General features: G+C 40.2%; 1 protein-coding gene across 8 annotated transcripts in view; it reads right to left on the reverse strand.

Annotated features, from left to right (window-relative positions):
• Positions 1-18,545, reverse strand: part of Trpm6 (transient receptor potential cation channel subfamily M member 6) — a 223,161-nt gene that overhangs the window by 63,881 nt on the left and 140,735 nt on the right. For all 8 annotated transcript variants that reach the window (XM_087184111.1, XM_087184117.1, XM_087184110.1 and 5 more), the window contains 7 exons: positions 18,235-18,463; positions 14,302-14,454; positions 9,540-9,686; positions 7,341-7,469; positions 5,608-5,859; positions 3,642-3,816; positions 2,445-2,559 (listed from right to left, as the gene is read on the reverse strand). In XM_087184111.1, coding sequence (XP_087040237.1) covers positions 2,445-2,559; positions 3,642-3,816; positions 5,608-5,859; positions 7,341-7,469; positions 9,540-9,686; positions 14,302-14,454; positions 18,235-18,463 — 1,200 coding nt within the window. The remainder of the gene's footprint in view (positions 1-2,444; positions 2,560-3,641; positions 3,817-5,607; positions 5,860-7,340; positions 7,470-9,539; positions 9,687-14,301; positions 14,455-18,234; positions 18,464-18,545) is intronic.

Genomic DNA, 18,545 nt, shown 5'->3' on the forward strand with positions numbered 1-18,545 from the left:
TAAGGAAGTGGAAATAGAAAAGAAGAATCAATTCATCCTAAAGTAAATCAAGAAGTAGAGTTTCTAATAGAATTTCTAATTCAATAAAGTTCTAACAGAGTTTCAATAAAATTCTAATAGAGTTTCTCATTCAATAAATTACTTAGATTAACTTTACGCTAAAAGTAAGTTCTTGGTAGGTTATTTTGGATTTTTGCTTAAATTATATGAGAAAGACAGTAAATGTTGATATTATAGGACTCAAGATGGAAATTGTGGTAGGTGGTACAGTTGTGTAAGAAAATGTATCATCCTTAATTACTTAAGCATACAACATATGAGGGAGGACTCAAGACAACATCTTTTTGAACATTTTGCTTAGATTAACAAAATTGAGTTGCTTCCGGGAAAGATGGGAGCGTAGAACTTGAGTAGGTTACCAAATTTACCAAGTAAACTACAGCCAACCTAAACTTGAGCTATAAAGACAACAAACCAGAGCTATCCTGGAAGAAGTCAGCATGAGATAAGAATAAAGGGGAAGTTTTCTGTACAATGCAGTAAGTAAAGGATCGACACAAAGGTAACTGTCTCAGAACAAGGGTCTCCACGTGGGCCCTGCCCGGGAACTGCTGTATCAGAAACCCGTGGGGGCGGGGGGGGGGGGTCCACAGCAATCTGTGTATCTGCAAGCCCTCCAGGGGATTCTCAGGCACAGTCAAGTCTGAGGGCCACTCAATCACGTCATTCCAAACATGACTGCAGCCTTCTGCCAGCAGGTGGCGACCTTCGCAGTGAATGTCAGGCTCTTTCTAGCTGGGATGGCTCAGTTTGGGTCCCAGTGTGGTCCCCTTCTTCAGTGAGAAGGTGGATCGATGCAAGGATTTCTCAACGTCTCTGGACACCTTCGATTTTTTTAAATTTCCTTTTTATTAGTATATGTTTGCAATACATAATAATTGCACTCATTTTGGGGAACTGGCACGTACACATAGTGCACCCTGATGATTTCACTTCCCTTCCCCTCCCTGCCCTCCCGTCCTTCTCCCTTGCCACACCCACTTCCCATCTCCACAAGGTCTGCCTTCCTGTGTCCTGTCGTCTCTGTTTTATTTTCCTCTTTAAATTGTTTGTATATTGAGTTTCTTATATAAGAGAAACCATGCAATACCTTCCATTTTTGAGAACTAAAACTTTCACACCCTCTCAATTATTGGAAATATCAAAAACTATCTATGATATCTGAACATCAAAAATATTATAGGGTCCTGAGATGGGAGGGCTAAGAGAGATGTTAGCTGACATGATAGACTTATGACAAGGAGGAAGAGATGCTCTTCTCATACCTATGCAAAAACTCAACAACAGGCTTTTTTTAAAGTATCTTGAATTTTTTGTGTCCTCCAGCCCCTGTCTTCTCTACTTTCTTTACTTAGATTCTAAGCATTAATTTTCCCTTTCTTACCTTTCTCTTTTCATTGAGATAATCAGTGAGGACAATACCCTGCGCAGTGGCATAGAAGGGGTTTCTAGAAGGTACCAGCTGTCTCCCATGGCTTCACTCAGTTTCTTTCATCTCCTCTACATGTATTAAACAAATATGCAGCAGACATGTTTGGGATAAATGTATGAGTAAAATAAAGTAGAAAACTACTTGTATCTGTGGAGCTTGTGTTCCAGTAGAGGTTCTGGTTGAGAACAGAAGAGAGGAAATGAAGATGCAAGCAGAGATTAAATTAGGAGGCTGCACAGTGGCCGCAAGTAGTGACAGCGCTCAGCCTGGCAAAGGCAGAGTCAACAGGAGACCCTGGCAGATCAGAGGTAGAGGAAGAGGAGAGGCCAAGAGCTAGGACATCCTAAACTTGAGAAGTGTGTTACACTCCTGACTCCAGAGGCCAGGGGCAGCTGGGTCCATGTGACTAAAGTTTAAGGACAGCTGGGCTAGAGATATATAGCAGAATTTGTCAAGATGTACGTGAAGATGAACAAGGTCACAGGGAAAAAAAGAATAAATAAAGGGAAAGCAATGTTCGAGCCCAAAGACATTGTAATGTGAAAAGGCTGGGGAGGTGAGGATGAGCCATAGGAAGAAGACTGAAGATAAAATGAAAGAAAGAGAAAAGAAAATAGAGAACGAGCTATGCCAGGAGCCAAGGGAAGAAATCATCCCAAGAATTCCGAGGCCAGTATTTGGCTTCATCAACTTAACCTAGCGTGGCTCACTTACTGCTCGACTGCAATTCGAGATCTCCTCTCACGCCACTTTCACCGCGTTCTCTCTCTGATTTCATTGCTTCCCCACAGCATCTCCCCTTCCTACCCAGAGCTTTACGGCCATGCTACAAAACCATCACCATAAGACATGGAACACGCAGAAGCCAAAGGTCACAGGCGCCACATGCACGCGAGTACCTGTCCCCATTTTCATTTAAATTAAATCACCTTTTTTAATTAAAACCACCTACTTGAAGAAAGCAATCAGCAGGTTCACCATGATGATGTACTGCACGAAGAGGTAGACAGCTTGCAGGAATGGGGTAAGAAAGGAACCCGGAGGGCAAGACGGCTGCTCTTCGCAAACTACAAATAAAAGAATTTAGAAGAATGAGAAATGAGGTATATCACAGTCCTATGACCCTCCATAGACATTTAACATACTATCTTTGCGGAATATCAAGAACTTTCTCCAGTTTTAAGATTCAGCAGATGAAAGGATAAAGAAAATGTATTGACATACAATCGAGTTCTACTCTGCCATAAAGAAGGATAAACTTGAGTTATCTGTAGGAAAATAGATGCACCTTGAGACCATAACATTCAGTGAAGTAAATCAGACACACAAGCTGAAATATCACATGGTTTCTCCCGTGTGAGAAACCCTAAGTAAAACTAAAGAGCAAAAGAAAATAGATAATAGGAAGTAGGGAGATAGATTGTTCTCAAAGGAGAAGGGGATCAAAAGATAAGAGGGAGGGGAGAGAGGGAAAGGACAGAGATGAAAAAAGGAATTAGAATGTGTTACATCCAGGTACCAACGGCACACAAAGACTGTAAACATTACATACTGCAAACATGCACCAAAAAAAAGGGCATCAAGACATGGGTGGAGGGAGAAACGGGGGAGAGGGAAGAGGGATGAAAAGGGAATTAAGGGGCTGGGGATTTAGCTCAGTGGTTCTGCTGCCTGCCTCGCAAGCACAAGGTCCTGAGTTTGCTCCCCGGTACCAAAAAAAATATCAAAACCAAAAAGGAATTAAGATGTGATCTGTACATGCGCCAGCTCCACCCAAGGAATGTAAACATTATGCACCACACACATGCACTAATAAACTAAACTAAAAGATTTACTGGGCATGGTGGTAGTCGCCCACAGTCCCAGCACTCGGGACGCTGAGACAGGAGGATCACTGTGAATTCGAGACCAGCCTGAACTACGTAGTGAGACTCTCTCAAGAAAAGAGAATACTCAGATGATTACTTTGCAGATTTTCTTTTTACCGTGAGCAGCTATCCAGATTCAATTTCGGGGCGGGGGGCATTTAGCTTAGTGGCGCCACACCTGCCTTGCAAGTGCAAGGTCCTAAGTTTGATCCCCGGTACCAAGAAAAAAGCAAAAAAAAACAAGATTCAATTTCTGCATGACATGAAAACCCCAGGGTTACCATCTATCTTCGAAGCGTAGACCTCCCCATACATCATCCAGTATGGCTCAAACACAACGTCTCGAGCAAGCGTCCAAGACGGAGGCTCCTGGGGTGAAAGGATGGCTTTGCGCGCCACTCCAAAGCTCAGCAGGACGATGGCCATGATGATCACAATGTAGAACATGTTTGCACTCTGCGAAACAGCACCACACAGCCAGAGTCTCACCACCGACTTGAAATTCAGAACAAATCGAACTCCAGCCACCATCCTAACTAGACTTATCCCTAATAAGACTAACCTGGGTGTGGTGGTGCACGCCTGTAATCTCAACACTCTGGGAGGCTGAAGTCGGAGGATCTCCAGTTCAAGCCTAACCTGGGCAATTTAGCAAGACTCTGTCTCAAAATAAAAGAATGGACCGCAGGGCAAAGGCCCTGGTTTTAACTGTAGTACAGAGGACCAAAAAATAAAGACTGCTAGTCATTTACTAAAATCCCCTAGTACACAGACAGCTTGCTTTTCTTTGGCTAAGCTATTTTGTTTCCTCTTTTTTTCTGCACATATGTGGTTCAAGTCAATGTGATCTTTGAAACCACATAAATTTGCTGAGACTAAAGAATATGCACTTCAGTCTTGAAGCAGTCACAAAATGTGAACAGCTTTTGACTAGCTAACATCCAACTTTTCAACAACTGGACCAGAAATTGGTTTAGGAAAAGAAAATATATATAAAGTGTATTCAGATTAGTCCACTGCCTGCTTATTCCCAGGATTAGCTTCTGGAATTGTTAACTCAGAAACTGATCCGTCCAGTTTCCTTTCACCTATTAAACATTCATCAACCCAACCTATCTGTTCACTGTGGCAGGGACAATATTTGCCAAAATTTTCTGCTGTCTCAACATGTCTTATCTTGCTTCCAGTCACTTGGGACCAAAAACTAAAAGCTATTAGACTTTCTTACCACTCTCATTCCCTGCCATCGGAGACCTCAGAAGCCAAACTGACATGGCTATGCCACAAAATAGAGGGACTCTGCATTCCTGAGTCACTACAGAGTGCCCATTAAACCTTGCTTTAAGGAGAAAGGGCTTGAGGTGTACTAGTCTCTTCAGCATGGTCCGTCTGAGAAATACCAATGTTATCAAGACCACAAAAAGCATTTCCAGTCTAAGAGAAAAGTGCAAAGAAAGAAAAATCTCTCTGGAGTCCTGCAGTCTTCCCATCTCTGCCAACTTCCTCGATTTTCCCACTTCCCCTCCCTCTCCAGAGCTTGCTGCTTCCCTGCACTGAGACTTATAAAAGGCAAAGCCGTGGATGATTTTGAAACTGTGCTTCTAGAGGGTGGGTCTCAGGTACTTGAGAACAGCCAGCTGGTAGCGGCTGACACAGTCCTAGCAAGGGAGGGACAGCCTGGAACACACAGCACAGCAAGCTCAGGGGACAGACTGGAGCCAGCTGACCGTGTTGCGATCTGGGCTTCCCTGCAGGTGCCCTGGAAAATTTATATCATCTCCACCTTTTTGCATGAGAAATGTGGGTGCTGATACCACTTATTTCATAGAGCTGTGACAGATACCAAATGATTAAGACATAGTACTTAGTAAGCCCACAGCCAGCACTACTTGAAATTGTGGTGGGAGAAAGTGAGTGAGTTGACATTTTAGCAAACTAGCGTTGGTTACAGCTTCACACAAATCAAGCCCTGGGTAATTACTGTACTCAGAGACTAATTTGACTCAAATCTGTATTATCTGGCCCTAACCAAAACGGTAAACTGAGTATCTGGATCAGCTGCCCAATATGCTGTCCAAGGATATTTGTTAAATAGGAGTCTGTGGTTATACAGGAAGCGGTGATGAGAAGATCTTGCTGTCTGTACTTTTAGAAATAACTCCAAAAGGTAAGCTGTTAGAAATGAACCATGAAATTAGGTAAAACCACTCCAGAAGAGGACTTGCGTGTAAAACCAGACTGACCTACCATTTTTGCGATCATGGTGACATACGGGCCTGCATGTTGGTTCACAGCGAAGAAGTCCATGAGCCGTGAGAACCAGAAGATGGTGTCAATGCAGTAGATGAGTCTTCCCACTGTGTAAAAAGGAGGGTCACCCCACCGGAGGCAAAAACCAACTGAAAACAGACCAATAGCCACAGCCTCCATTAGGTTCCAGTACTCGCTAATCCACACCTTCACCTTTTGGGTAAAATTCTCAGGTTCTGAAATACAAATCTAAAAAAAGAAAGAGAAACTTACGAGAATGGAGTTCTGATTCGGAGGTCATATGCTTTGCTTATATCGGGCAAAAAAAGAAAAAGAAAGGACATGGTACAGGGCTGGAGGGGGAGCTCAGGATACAGCACTCGCCTGGCATGGACAGGCAAGTCTGGGGTTCGATCCCAAGGGGCTGAGGGAAGAGGACCTAACGACCCAAGAATCCCATCACCATTATCTTCCTGGATACATCACCTACTCCTTTAAAGAGTCATCTAAAACACCACACGGGGAATTGAGACTTAATTGAATTGTTTAACTATATTTAATGCCTTTTAGTTAGCATAATAAAGAATTAAGCCATTAATGCTGGATAGTCACTTGAAAACTCAACTAAAATTTTTTTTAAAAAGAAAAGAACAGTGCTTTTCGTAGTTCTCACTAATCCTAAACTAACACGGAGAAGTACTGAGACATTTAAAACTCAGTACTGGGATGCATCTGCGCAGCTAGTGTATGGTCCCATCTCATGAGGCCCAGCACACTGCAAAGAACACTGGCTGAAACCAAGGACTCCTGTCATCTGCTCTGAGAATGGCTACGTAGTGAGCTGTCGACAGATTACTAAGAATGTGTGGTACCAAGGAAATGCTATATCAGACCAACCTGAACGTAAAACAGTAAACCTATTTTTCCATGAAAATATAAAATAGAGAACTCAGATAATATTGATCTCTTGAATTATTGTCTGCAATCTATAAACTCCATATAGGTAACTAGCAGGCTATATATATATTATATATATACTAAAGACACAGTTACTTGTATATAGTGTTGGTCAGATTTTATATGTCTAGGACAAAATATATGTAAATGCATACACATAAAAATACATATACATTGACATCTAAGAGTCTTGGGTCAAAATTATTTGTGAATGTAGTTATAAAAGCATTAGAATATTAATTTCTAAGAGACTAATTGCAACCTAGAAATTAAAATTTTGTTTCATTTTGTTTCCTGCCCTGCTTGTCCCAGACAGTTGTAGCTTCAATTTCCAGGAAATTTTAAATACCATAAATGCATCCCTTATTTCTTATATAACATTGGCTATTTATGTGCCACTCTGTGAGGTGAAATTGATAATATATAGATAATACTAGGGTATAAAAATCAATCCTACCCCAAAAAAAGAAACCACTTGATGAAAATAAAATAGTAGGACACTTCAATAACCATTAGACACCATCACTACAACTCTAGGACTGATAAACATTCTGAGATGTCTGCTTTAACAGTAACTGCTTCCAAGGTCCAGTGCCCAGCAAAAAGTATTTGGCAAGGATAAAGGGTTGAAATCAGGAATTTCCCCATCACATGCAAATCAGGATTGGTATTTTCTTTCCCTCCCATCCTTGATGTCCATTTTCATCACCAGGGCCAAGAACACTTCTCACTTCCAGAGGGCTGCAGAAGGCAAACGTGGAAGAGAAACTCACCTCCCTGACTCTCTCAATAGCACTGGAGAAGATGTAACAGATAACAAGCCACTCTTGCACGCTGGGTTGGGGCTGCATCTCCACCAACACAGTGTAAGTGAACAGCATGAGGAATGCCAAGTATGCCATCTGTAAGGGGATACATATGCCCTAGACGTGAGTATAGGGAGACACAGAGGGGCCAAGCAGGCACAGGCAGAGCAGCAAAGAAACACAGGCATGAATTTCAACAAGATAACATGAGAATAGCACCAGGACCCACTCCTGATTGGTGATGACCTGGTATCAAAGCAAGCACAAGAATTTACAGTTTCCTGGTCTAGAGATTTGGTGGCAAGAATGAAAATAAGTGTTCTCCGATGCACGGAAGGAGACACTGTCTGACCAGCATCCCCATGGCCTTGTGCATCCCAGCGTGGACAATGGCAGGCTGACAGCAAGCCAAGGAGGAAGCACACACTGCCCAGCTTGAACACACACGTCCTGCATGTCAGTGTGATACACACGGTGCATGTGTATTTCCCAACACAGTGAACTGTGACATTAACTACTGCCAGATGTTTTTTTTACTTTGATTAAAATATTCTGACTAATAGAAATTTTACCCAACCGTAAGCTCTTGTATTTGAGGAATGATTGTGGATAGTTTTATTATCAGCACTCAGCGTGACACATGGTAGACATTCCACAAATGCTTGTTAAACTGCCAACTGTGTATATTATTCCTAGACTCTAATCTGTCCAGAGAATTAAAACACACATATGTACAGAGTGACTAATAGCTTATAATTTTCTCTAATGTTCTTATCTTCTTAAGATATACTCCCTTATATCTAGGCACGCACCCTTAAAACTGAGACAAATATTGCTAAATTATCTGCCAGAAAAGTCTCACCAATTTACAGTCACCGACAAGGTGTGAGCCATGCAGTCTCTAAAGAGCTGCAGAGACGGCGCACAGTGCTCACTGATCTGTACTCACAGTTTGGAACACTGGCCCAGTGGAGAGAATGACATGTGTACATTTTCACAAGAACCATTTCACCCTATTTTCCATGTCCTTTTGAGCTCTAAGAGAGTCTGTATCTGAGTTCTGCACAAAAAACATAAGGAGTGGCTTGTTTGGGTTTCCGAGTAAACTAGAATAACATTTTCAAGTGACATCTGGGGTGGCCACAGCAGGCACTGTTGCCTCTGAGTAATGAACCAGAGGAGAAGCATGTAAGAAAGTTAAGATCGTGTCCATTAATTCTGTCCTCCTCTTGGTCGTGTCCCAGAGTCTGAGTGTTTGTTTGTTTGTTTTCTCGGTGCTCTGATGGAACCCAGGGCCGCATGCACGCTCGCCAAGCTCTCTCCCAGTGAGCTACATCCCCAGCCCACAGAGTCTGAATACTTTTGATGACTTCTTAAGGACATAATTTAAGTAAATCATTTTACCAAGCTGTCATTTGCTTATATTTTTGTCCTTGGTTCCATGGTGGCCAGATAATCAATTCCTTAACTTTTAATAATGACTGTATGACTATGAAAAATTTATAAACAAGACTAGAAATGTACTCAGTAAATAGATGTTCAGCTTGAGAAAGCAGCACAGGCTCCTCTAATTGAGAACAGGTTGGGTTCCTACTAGTTCAGTCCATTTGCTCATTAGTCCAAAGTGATAATGTACATAGCCATAAGCAACCAAAGTATTTACATCTAGGTAAAACAGGCTGCACTGAACAGTCTGTTTGGTAGTATCTTTTTTTATTTGTTTGTTTGTTTGTTTTGGTACAAGGAATTGAACTCAGGACTTTGCGCTTGCCAGGCAGGCACGGCACCATTGAGCTACATCCCCAGCCCTGGAAGTATTGCTTCTGACTCTTTGTTTCTTTCTGATCTTAAAAATTCGATCCAATAATGTTTACATTTTTGCTTTCCTATCACAGCTCCAAATGCCCAGTGTCAGCTGCGCTGACTGCTAGTACTCCCAGGAAGGAGAAAATGCTGTTCTCAAATTCCCAAAGCAGGACAGCTCCACTTTAACTTCCCTCATCGTCCTCCAATACTCTTTCCAATCTACTTCATCATCCTCCCACTAATCTATACAACATTTCTATATTTTTAGCACAGGTTGGCTAACCAAACATATCACTATCAGTATTATCATTAGCTAGGAACTATCATTAACACAGAATGTACTGCTGCGATGAGACCAACCGTGTAGAACCAAAACTTGACAATAGGGGCGCTGTAGAACTCATACACCTTCCTGGTCCAGGGAAGGCTTTGGGGCCCATTCCTTAGATCAAAGTGCTGACTTTCATCCAGTTTCTCATCAGGGCCCCTTTCCAAATCACAGTCTTTCTGTAAAATAAAGAAACATTTTTTTAAGAGTGTAGCTCAGCGGAAGAGCTCTTGCTCTGCTTGTATGAGATCTCAGGTTTGATCCCCAGCAAAAATAAGTGACAATTATGACATTATTATGATAAAGAAATAATCGTTTCTCGTCAGTGGCTTTACTCAACTCTTGACAGATGTAGATATCCAGAACATAATAAATAATTATAAATTATAAATTAATGGGGCACACAGCTTCCAAATTACAGTCTTAACCCTTGAAGGGAGAGAAAACTGCATTATTACATAAAGCTTTCACCAGGTAAGAGCATAGGGTATTTTTGAAATGCAAGTTGAATCTCCACTAATGAAATCAGTCTCTACTCCTGTTTTGATTAATCTCATTTAGTCATAATTTTGAACCCTAAGCATATTCATAAAATCACCATGAAATCAGAAATGGATGACACATTTAATTCCCTTCACACAACACAACAGAATAGACATGCATTGATGAAGCATCTTTTCCAAGTCATAGGACAGTCAGGTACAGTGTTCATTTGAGGGTTCTGGCCTCAATTTATTTAAAGGGTCTTTGCCTGGAGTTCAAGGGCTCCACTGAGCTATCAGAGTTTCTTGAACACCCTACAACCACATCCAAGCATTTGTGTTTTATATGCACTTTTCTAAGGAAAGATTGAACTCTTTCATCAGTTTTTTAAAAATATGTGTGAGCCCAAAGGTAAAGGTTGACCCTTGGGGGTGATGAGCAGTGAGCACCTGTGGCAGAGCAGGGTCACCTGAAAGACCACACATGAATGCCTGCACAGGACAGGCTTTCAAAGGAGAAAAGATGAGAGGGTGAACAAAACCACATACAGCTCGGGTGCCTTTGAAAAGAGGAATATAGAGGACATGAGGCAGGCAAAAAAGAAGAGATGTTATCCTACTTTGTAAAGCTTTAACTTGTGTTAGGAAATGCATTTCCTTTATAATTGTAAAGTAATATTTAAAGAAAAAAATGCTCTGTGCTGTCTCATGCCGGCCCATTTCTTCAGTCTTGCCACAAAAGCTCCAGCTCTAGCGTCAGACCTGCAAGATTAAAGGGGTTTTTCAAGCCAGGGAATGAATCAAATTTTGCTTGAGTTGTTTGTATAGCAACAGAAAAACATAATATTTTGTAGGCTTGGGCATCTGGATGGGTAACCTTTGCTGTCTGATGTGTTGTTCAGTTTACTTTGCCCAGTGTGTTTGAGACAGTGACTCACAGATCTAAGAACTGACCTGGGTCCTAACAGGTTTGAACCACCCCAGGACTAAAGTGGCTGGAAAACAATGAGAAAGTCACCATTTACTGACTCACTGATGTCAATACCACTTCAGAAAGACCCCAGAAATCAATTTAAGTAATGACCTTGTTACCAGATAACTTCTCTTGTTATTTTTTCTACGAGCGCTTCATTAGGTCTCAACTACTCTTCGTACTTTGGAATAGACTATGAAGGATATAAAGTTCTCACTAAGCCTATCTCTGAGTTGAATTAAAAGACAACAGCTGTCATGAAGACCATGTGAGAATATTAATTGTTTTATCCTTAGAAGAAGGTAAAGATAAAGAGATTTTGCTTAGCTAACTTTTATTCTATTTAAACCTCTCCCCCTCCCTCCTCTCCTTCATTTTCGTCTCTCGAACAGTAATGAGACACCAGCAAGTACACAGAATAAAATATAACTACAATGATCGACTGTAATGCTCTGATAGATCTTATTGTTCAACTTAACATTTTTCATTAGGTCTAGCAGCATTTCTAAGAGAAAGCTCATCTCTGCTGTTCCAGATTCCCCTGTCCCTTCAAGGTGGCCCTGTGGTAACCATTAACTTCTCAGTTCCTTGCCTCCTCTCACCTGGATTCCATTTTCAACTCTTCATTTAAAATCTGTTGGTTTTTCCAAGTCTACTGCTACTGAGCCTGGCCAATGCCCTTATTACTTCTCACCTACATGGTTACTGTTGCTTACAACCTCCCGGCCTCCAAGCCACCTTTCTTGCTAACTTATCCTATACTCTGGAGGCAAAATCATTTTCCTACTAGTCAAGACATCCTGCTACACATTTATTGGTTTTCTGGTGAGCCCTTCATAGGACCCACAAAAGTCTTCCTCGGTCTCCTTTTCCAGTCATGCCTGCAAACACTGCTCCCTACTCGGACAAACCACACCGTTTGTGACGCTTCTCCATGCCTCGGTATTTCCTGCCTCTGGGCCCTACTTACAGCTTCCTTCCACTGAAATGCCCTCAAGTCACAGCTCAAACAGCACCTCCAGCTTGAGGTTGTCACAAATCCCTAATCCTCACTACTACTGAAGACAGTCCTGTCTCTCATTCTGCCATCTTCTACATTTGTTCCTGAGACCGCTCAATCTGTATTATGCCATGTTTTTAAAGGTAAGCAGCTAGGAAGATTTAAACTTTCCTTGGCAGTTATTTTGCCTGTAGAAAGTTCAGTGAGGTCAGAAGTTTTAGCTGAGTGGAGTGGTGCATACCTACACCCCCAGCAACTCCCAAGGCTGAGGCAGGAAGATCACTTGTGCCCAGGAGGCCGAGACTTTTCTGAGCAACATAGCAAGGCCCCATCACACAAAAAGGGGGCTTTTATAAAACCTCATAGATCATATGCAGTGTATGATTCTATACCGCTTTAGCTCAAAGACAATGGCCTCCCCTATTAACAGAGGTGGCCTCATTATATTTATATTTACTACCAAACACAAAGCACAAAAACACTAATAAAGCATCTGTGTTCTACCTGTCTCCAGTTTTCTCACACAATGCTTACTGCAAATTATGTTACTCAACGAATCAATCCCATTTACTTAATTAGCACTATGAAATTGCACAAATTCACCAAAGTGTTGCCTCTACCACCTCCGACTATGTAGTAAACTTCTAAAAACAAATCGGCTAATCAGTAATTGCTGTTTAAGTTAAATTTAAAGGCTAAAGCCATTCCTAATAGAACAGACTTGAAAAGCTTTTGCAATAAATGTTTTGAACTGAATAATAGTAGGTCTGTGGATATCCTGTCTGACTATAAACCCCACACTGGCAGAGGCCACATCTGCCTTAATTAACAGCAGGGTTCCTCACACATTCCGTCTTTGGTATATGGAAGAAGGCAATTAAATGGTCACTAAATTGATAAATTGATATGGCCACATCCAAACCATTCGGGTGGGAGATTGCTAGAAGAGAACCACTATACAACAGCCACGATGTAATTTTCTCAGGGAATTGTGAGAAGTTAACACATTTTGTAATGTTAAGAGTACACTGAATTGCCATTCAGAGAGGGAATTCTTTCTCTGGGTCTCTTCTTTGAGAAGGATTGCTTAGTGCAATGCTACAGCACTCTACAATGCCCTAAGTGTGTGAAGTTACAGACACAGCAAAGTACTACGTACTGTTCTAAAGTACTGTTTGCTATGGCCTGGAAATAACTACCAATAGTTTATATATTTGCCTGTAAACAGATAATTGATAGATAAACAGCTTTCTTCATTGTTCACTTCAACAACTATACTAAACTCAGTGTGAACAATTAAATAGGCAGAAAGCCACACAGAAATGGCCCAAACTTAGTAAAGCCTTCTTCTAGCTGGTACAGTCACAAATGTGACATTTTAACGGGCCCAGATTTGCAAGAGATGACGTCTGGCACATTCTCCAGAACCCCAATATGGAACGATCAGACAGAAAAAAGGAAAGGAGGGGGAGAGGGAAGGAGGGAAGGAAGGAGAAAGGGGAGGATGCACACCACCCAAACATGAGTGATAATTCAAATGTTTTACCACTGATCTGGCAGAAACATTAACCAATCAGAATGGGTACCCAAAGAATCACCAACAGATGCCAGCCATAAAACACTGTTATGATTAGTTTTCATTAGTATTTACTGAACACGTCTTTAAAGTTTATAACAAATGCCTCATAAATCCAAAAGCACATCAGACAAGATGCTAAAGATGCTTCATTCAAGTATAAGTAGCAGGGAAGATGCCTACCACACCTCACAGGACATGACAATTCTATAAGCCATGATCCAAATGGGGACATACAAAGTCAAGAAAATATTCACAGCATATCAGACACTTTGCAGTGAAGATGGTCTGTCCCAAGAGGTGGCTCAAGTTATCCAGGAAAAAGCACACATCTGAATTCACATCAAACTACACCAAGTCCCTGGGTAATGTGTGAGACTCTAGGCTTTTAGGAATAGGAAGCATTTCTCGTTGTTGCTTTAGAGTAGTAATCTATTTATTCCACACTCACAATGGAAACTAAAACTTTAGACAGCTGTTCATTATAGTAAAGTCTTTGGTTTTTGTCTTTGAAGTAGAAATAGAGTATTTTGCTTACTTATATACTGTGGATAATTAGGCAGAAGAAAACGTAGTGCTTAGTTGATGAGTCAGAGGCATTTTTGAGGAATGTACAACACCATACACATCACTGGATGGAAACAGTGGCACTGGACATTTTTAGATATAGATATAGATCACTATATAAATAAACTTCAGGACTGTGTATGTTTGTGTACAGCCGATACCATGAAAGCTCAATTTACTATCATATTGCACTAACCGTACAAGCATTCTCTTTGGCATTGCTGAGGCTCTGGTCGCTGTAATACCATGTAAACTGGAAATCCTGGGACTGGGGAACATGTGACATCTCAGCTTTGCTTTTAAATTCCAGTGTCAAAATGGTGGGTGGTAAAAGAATACTTATGATGATCTGTCAAAGAAAACAAAATTATGTAGTAGAAAATAGACAAGATGTCTACACTATTTAAATGAGAAAACTAAGAATTTAAGCACATGGTAAAAATATCATAGTCATTCTCCATTGAATTTATATCTTGATTCTATTTATAATTTTTGACCCTCAGGAATACCCATGTGTACAAGCATATGTAGATAAGGATATCCACTGCAAAGTTATTTGCAAAGCAAAAACCTAGTGGTAACCTAACTAGCAGGCATTTAATTTAATTCTAGCACTCAAGTGGCTGAGGTAGAAGGATTGTGAGTTTGAGGCTAGTTTGAGTCACATAAGACCCTGTTTCAAAAAAACAAAAACAAAACAAAACCAAAAGAAAAAACCAGAAAACTGAGTGACAACTTACAACTTAAACATACACCTATACAAGAACAGCTGGTAAGGAACAACCTAACAGTAGAATATAAATGCAATGCTGAATATAATGAAAAGATATCCATACAATATTGTTATAAAAAGTAAACTATAAAATAACATATAGCCAGGCATGGCATACACCTGTAATCCCAGCACTTGGGAGGCTGAGGTAGGGGGATCACCATGAGTTCAAGGCCAGCTTGGACTATATAAGAAAACTCTGTCTCAAAAAACCAAAATTAAATTTTAAATTTTAAAAATATATATAGTAGTCCCGTTTTTGTAAAAAAAAAAGTTGTTTTTAAATAGATATCCATCTAAAATTTAAAAATGTGTATAGCACAAGTTTTTGTTTTAATAATTTTTAAAGTCATGAAGTAGATATTACCACACAAAACATTGACATTTATTCATGTTATAGGCTTACTAAGATTATAAACCAGGTTTGTGGTACACACCTGTAATCCCAGCACTCTGAGAGGCTGAAGTAGGAGGATTGCAAGTTTGAGCCCAGCCTGTGTAATTTAGCAACACCTTGTCTCAAAATAAAAAATAAAAAACTAGGCTGAGGATATAGCTCAGTGCAAGGGCCCTAGATTCAAGCCTCAGTACCACAAATAAAATAAAATAAAATACTCAAAACTATAAAAGTATCAAGTTAGAACCACCTCCAAGCCTGCATAAATACTTTGCCAGTAAGACCCAAAGAAAGGATAGATCCAGACATCCATGATTTTTTCATTACATTGCTCTCATTTGGAACTTATTAACACTCTTTTCAAAATAATTTTAACACTCAACTTATATGGCCTGTTAAGGTAAATAAGTTAGATTTACCAACTCAGCTTGCTGAACGCTTCCTCTTTCAAGCTAAAATTAAGTCTCAGTATTCTGACATTCAGTAACCCTAAATAAGATTAAACCAGTCACTCATGATTAAATAAACTGAAGTCATATCCTTGTCCATTTTTCATTTGTTTCTTTTACATGGTGAAATGATCTTCATAGTTTTGTTTCTAGGCTAATCTCCTGCAAAGACTCTCTAGACTTTCCCTAACTCTGACACAAGTTTATTTGTTTGTTTGTTTTATTTTTAGATGTAGAACCCAAAATACATATACTTTTCTAGGCCTAGAAAACAATCATAGTTACCACGCTCAATGATAACTTGTAAGGACTGGTTCCTAACCCACTTCCTGAGGACGCCTCGGTTGCCCTATCTGATGCAGAACATTTGGCTTGTGAAATAGTGTTGACAGATATCAATAATACAATGTCCATTTCCAAAAGATAGGTTGGAGTCTACACACTAAACGCATTTAACTAAGTTTTGCCTCCACATAATTCTATATAGTATTCCTACAGTCTCATACATCTGGAATTAGTCTAACCAGGACAGCTTACAATTATTCACAAGTCTGTTACTAAAACACACAAGCTAAGCACAGGTAAGTTAGGTTCTAGGCACCGCAGAATAATAGTTTATTGCAACTCGAAGACTTGATTAACTCATTCTATGTTTTAAGGCAAAACATTTCATCTTACTCCAACTAAGTCTCATTCTTTGGTATGAAGTAACAAAAATTCAATAAGTTCTCTGTAAGTTTAGTAAACTGAAATATGCACAAGATATAGCTATGAGAAAAATTATTTCTCAAGCCATCAGTTATGTAACTCCCACTTTTCTCCCCGAATATTTAAAGAGAGTGGTTGCCAGAGTAGACTCAGTTACATTTCTGTTTCATCACCTTCAAGGCTGACATCAAGACAGATCAAAAGGGAACTTCTGGAAACAAACCCTCTCTCTGGTATGTTGCTGAAGAAGAATCTTTGTGAGATAATGTATGATTGACATTTCTCTCATTTCTGTCATCTCAATGGTAGAAGGCAAAATGTACAAACTCATATATGTTTTATGATTTGCATCTATCATTTCTTTAAGGTTTCTATACTGCATCCACCAAAAGTATATATTTTAGAACAATCATTCTATGTGGGATACATCATATTTTTAAGGAAGAATTAAATTAAAATATCAAACGTAGTCTTACATGACTTTGACTATTCATACTTGATCCCTTTTATTCACTTTCAGAAACATATGTATTTCTTATTTTTAATTTCTATTAGTGTATGTTTGTGAAACGTAATGAATATATTCATCGTAGGGTATTGGTACATATATATAACATATCTTCATCCTTTCTACTTCCTCTTCCTCTTCTCTCCCTCCAGTCTCTCCCCATTCCCAGATTCCCTCCCCACTTCTATAAAGTCTATCTCCCTGTTTCCTATCATTTTTCTTTTATTTTGCTTTTTAAATTATTTACATTTTGGAGATGGGTGTGGTGGAACAACATGTAATCCCATCACTCAGTAGGCTGAGGCAGGAGGATTGGTGGTTGGGCTACACAGTGAGTTCAAGGCCAGCATGAACAGCTAAGTGAGGCCTTGTCTCAAAGCAATAAAAATATCTTTTTTTTTTTTTTTTTAGTACCGGGGATCAAACTCGGGTCCTTGCGCTTGGGCAGCAGGCAGCGAAACCACTGAGCTAAATCCCCGGCCCTCAAAGCAATAAAAATAAATCAATAAATAGAATATTTTGGGTTTCTCATTATAAGAGAAATCATCGTAAGTATATGTACTTCTTAAGGTTGACCACAAGCTAACACTTTAAGCATAGGTTTGATTTCAAAGATTAAATGTCCTCATAGGTTAATTCAATCTCTCTTGCTAATTTAAGATAAGGAAAGAGCTAAGAATTTGGAGATGGTTGGTGGCTTGAACACATGCTTAGGGGCAACCTTAGGAAATGCCCACTTATTCCCCGAAACAATGCATTGGATGAGCAGAACAAAAGACAATGCTGAGTTTATTTCCTTTTTATTGCCTGTTAGTTAGGTTTTGTGTTTTTTGGTGCTGGGGATTAAACCCAGGACCTTATAAAAATGAAGTACGCCCCTTACCTCTGATCCACAAGCCTGGCCTCGGTTTGCATTCTTGAGCTGATCGCTCACTCTCTAAATCTCACTAAAAAGTCTCATTTACTCAGAACTATCAGAGGCACTGGCATTTAGCCATAGCAAAATTTGGTGCTTGCTTTTAAGTTCTTCTAACCACTTTCATTCACAAGAGCATGTCTTTGCTGTGGACTCTTTAAAAGAAGTGCAACTACTCCCATTTTTGAAAAGTAATGTGGCGGTGAGAAATAAAGTTGTCTTAGGAAATTCCTCTGGGACTACTACAGCTCACCTGTGAGAAGATATTAATTGGTCATCCTGAGGTTATCCCTCTGGGACAATTTTTTAAGAACAGAGTGCAAGAGAGTATAGACCTTCATACCAATCCAACATTAAACTCTGTGGCATGTACATTTACCTTCAACCAGGAGTGCTTCCTCATCTTCAGACGCCCCACCCACATGTCTGTCAGCAGCATTTGGGTACAAGAATGCGAAACAAAAGGGTGCAACCCTCCAGACACAGCCAATTTCAAGCAGGTGGAATTGCTCCAGTTCTTAAGTTCGTACGTCAAGAGCTTCATGGCCATGGGTTCGTTCTGCTTAAATGCCTTCTCTAGCACATCCAGGGCCAACTGGCCAAACTGCCTGTAATGAGAATTCATTAATGGAGACTACTGTGGCAGGGGGGAGCCCCAGAAATGTTCTAAAGGATTGGATGCAAGACTCA

This window comes from Heterocephalus glaber, unplaced genomic scaffold, assembly GCF_053883595.1.
Source record: "Heterocephalus glaber isolate CG9 unplaced genomic scaffold, H.glaber_assembly_v1.0 deba00001481, whole genome shotgun sequence".
Classification (NCBI taxonomy): Eukaryota; Metazoa; Chordata; class Mammalia; order Rodentia; family Bathyergidae; genus Heterocephalus; species Heterocephalus glaber.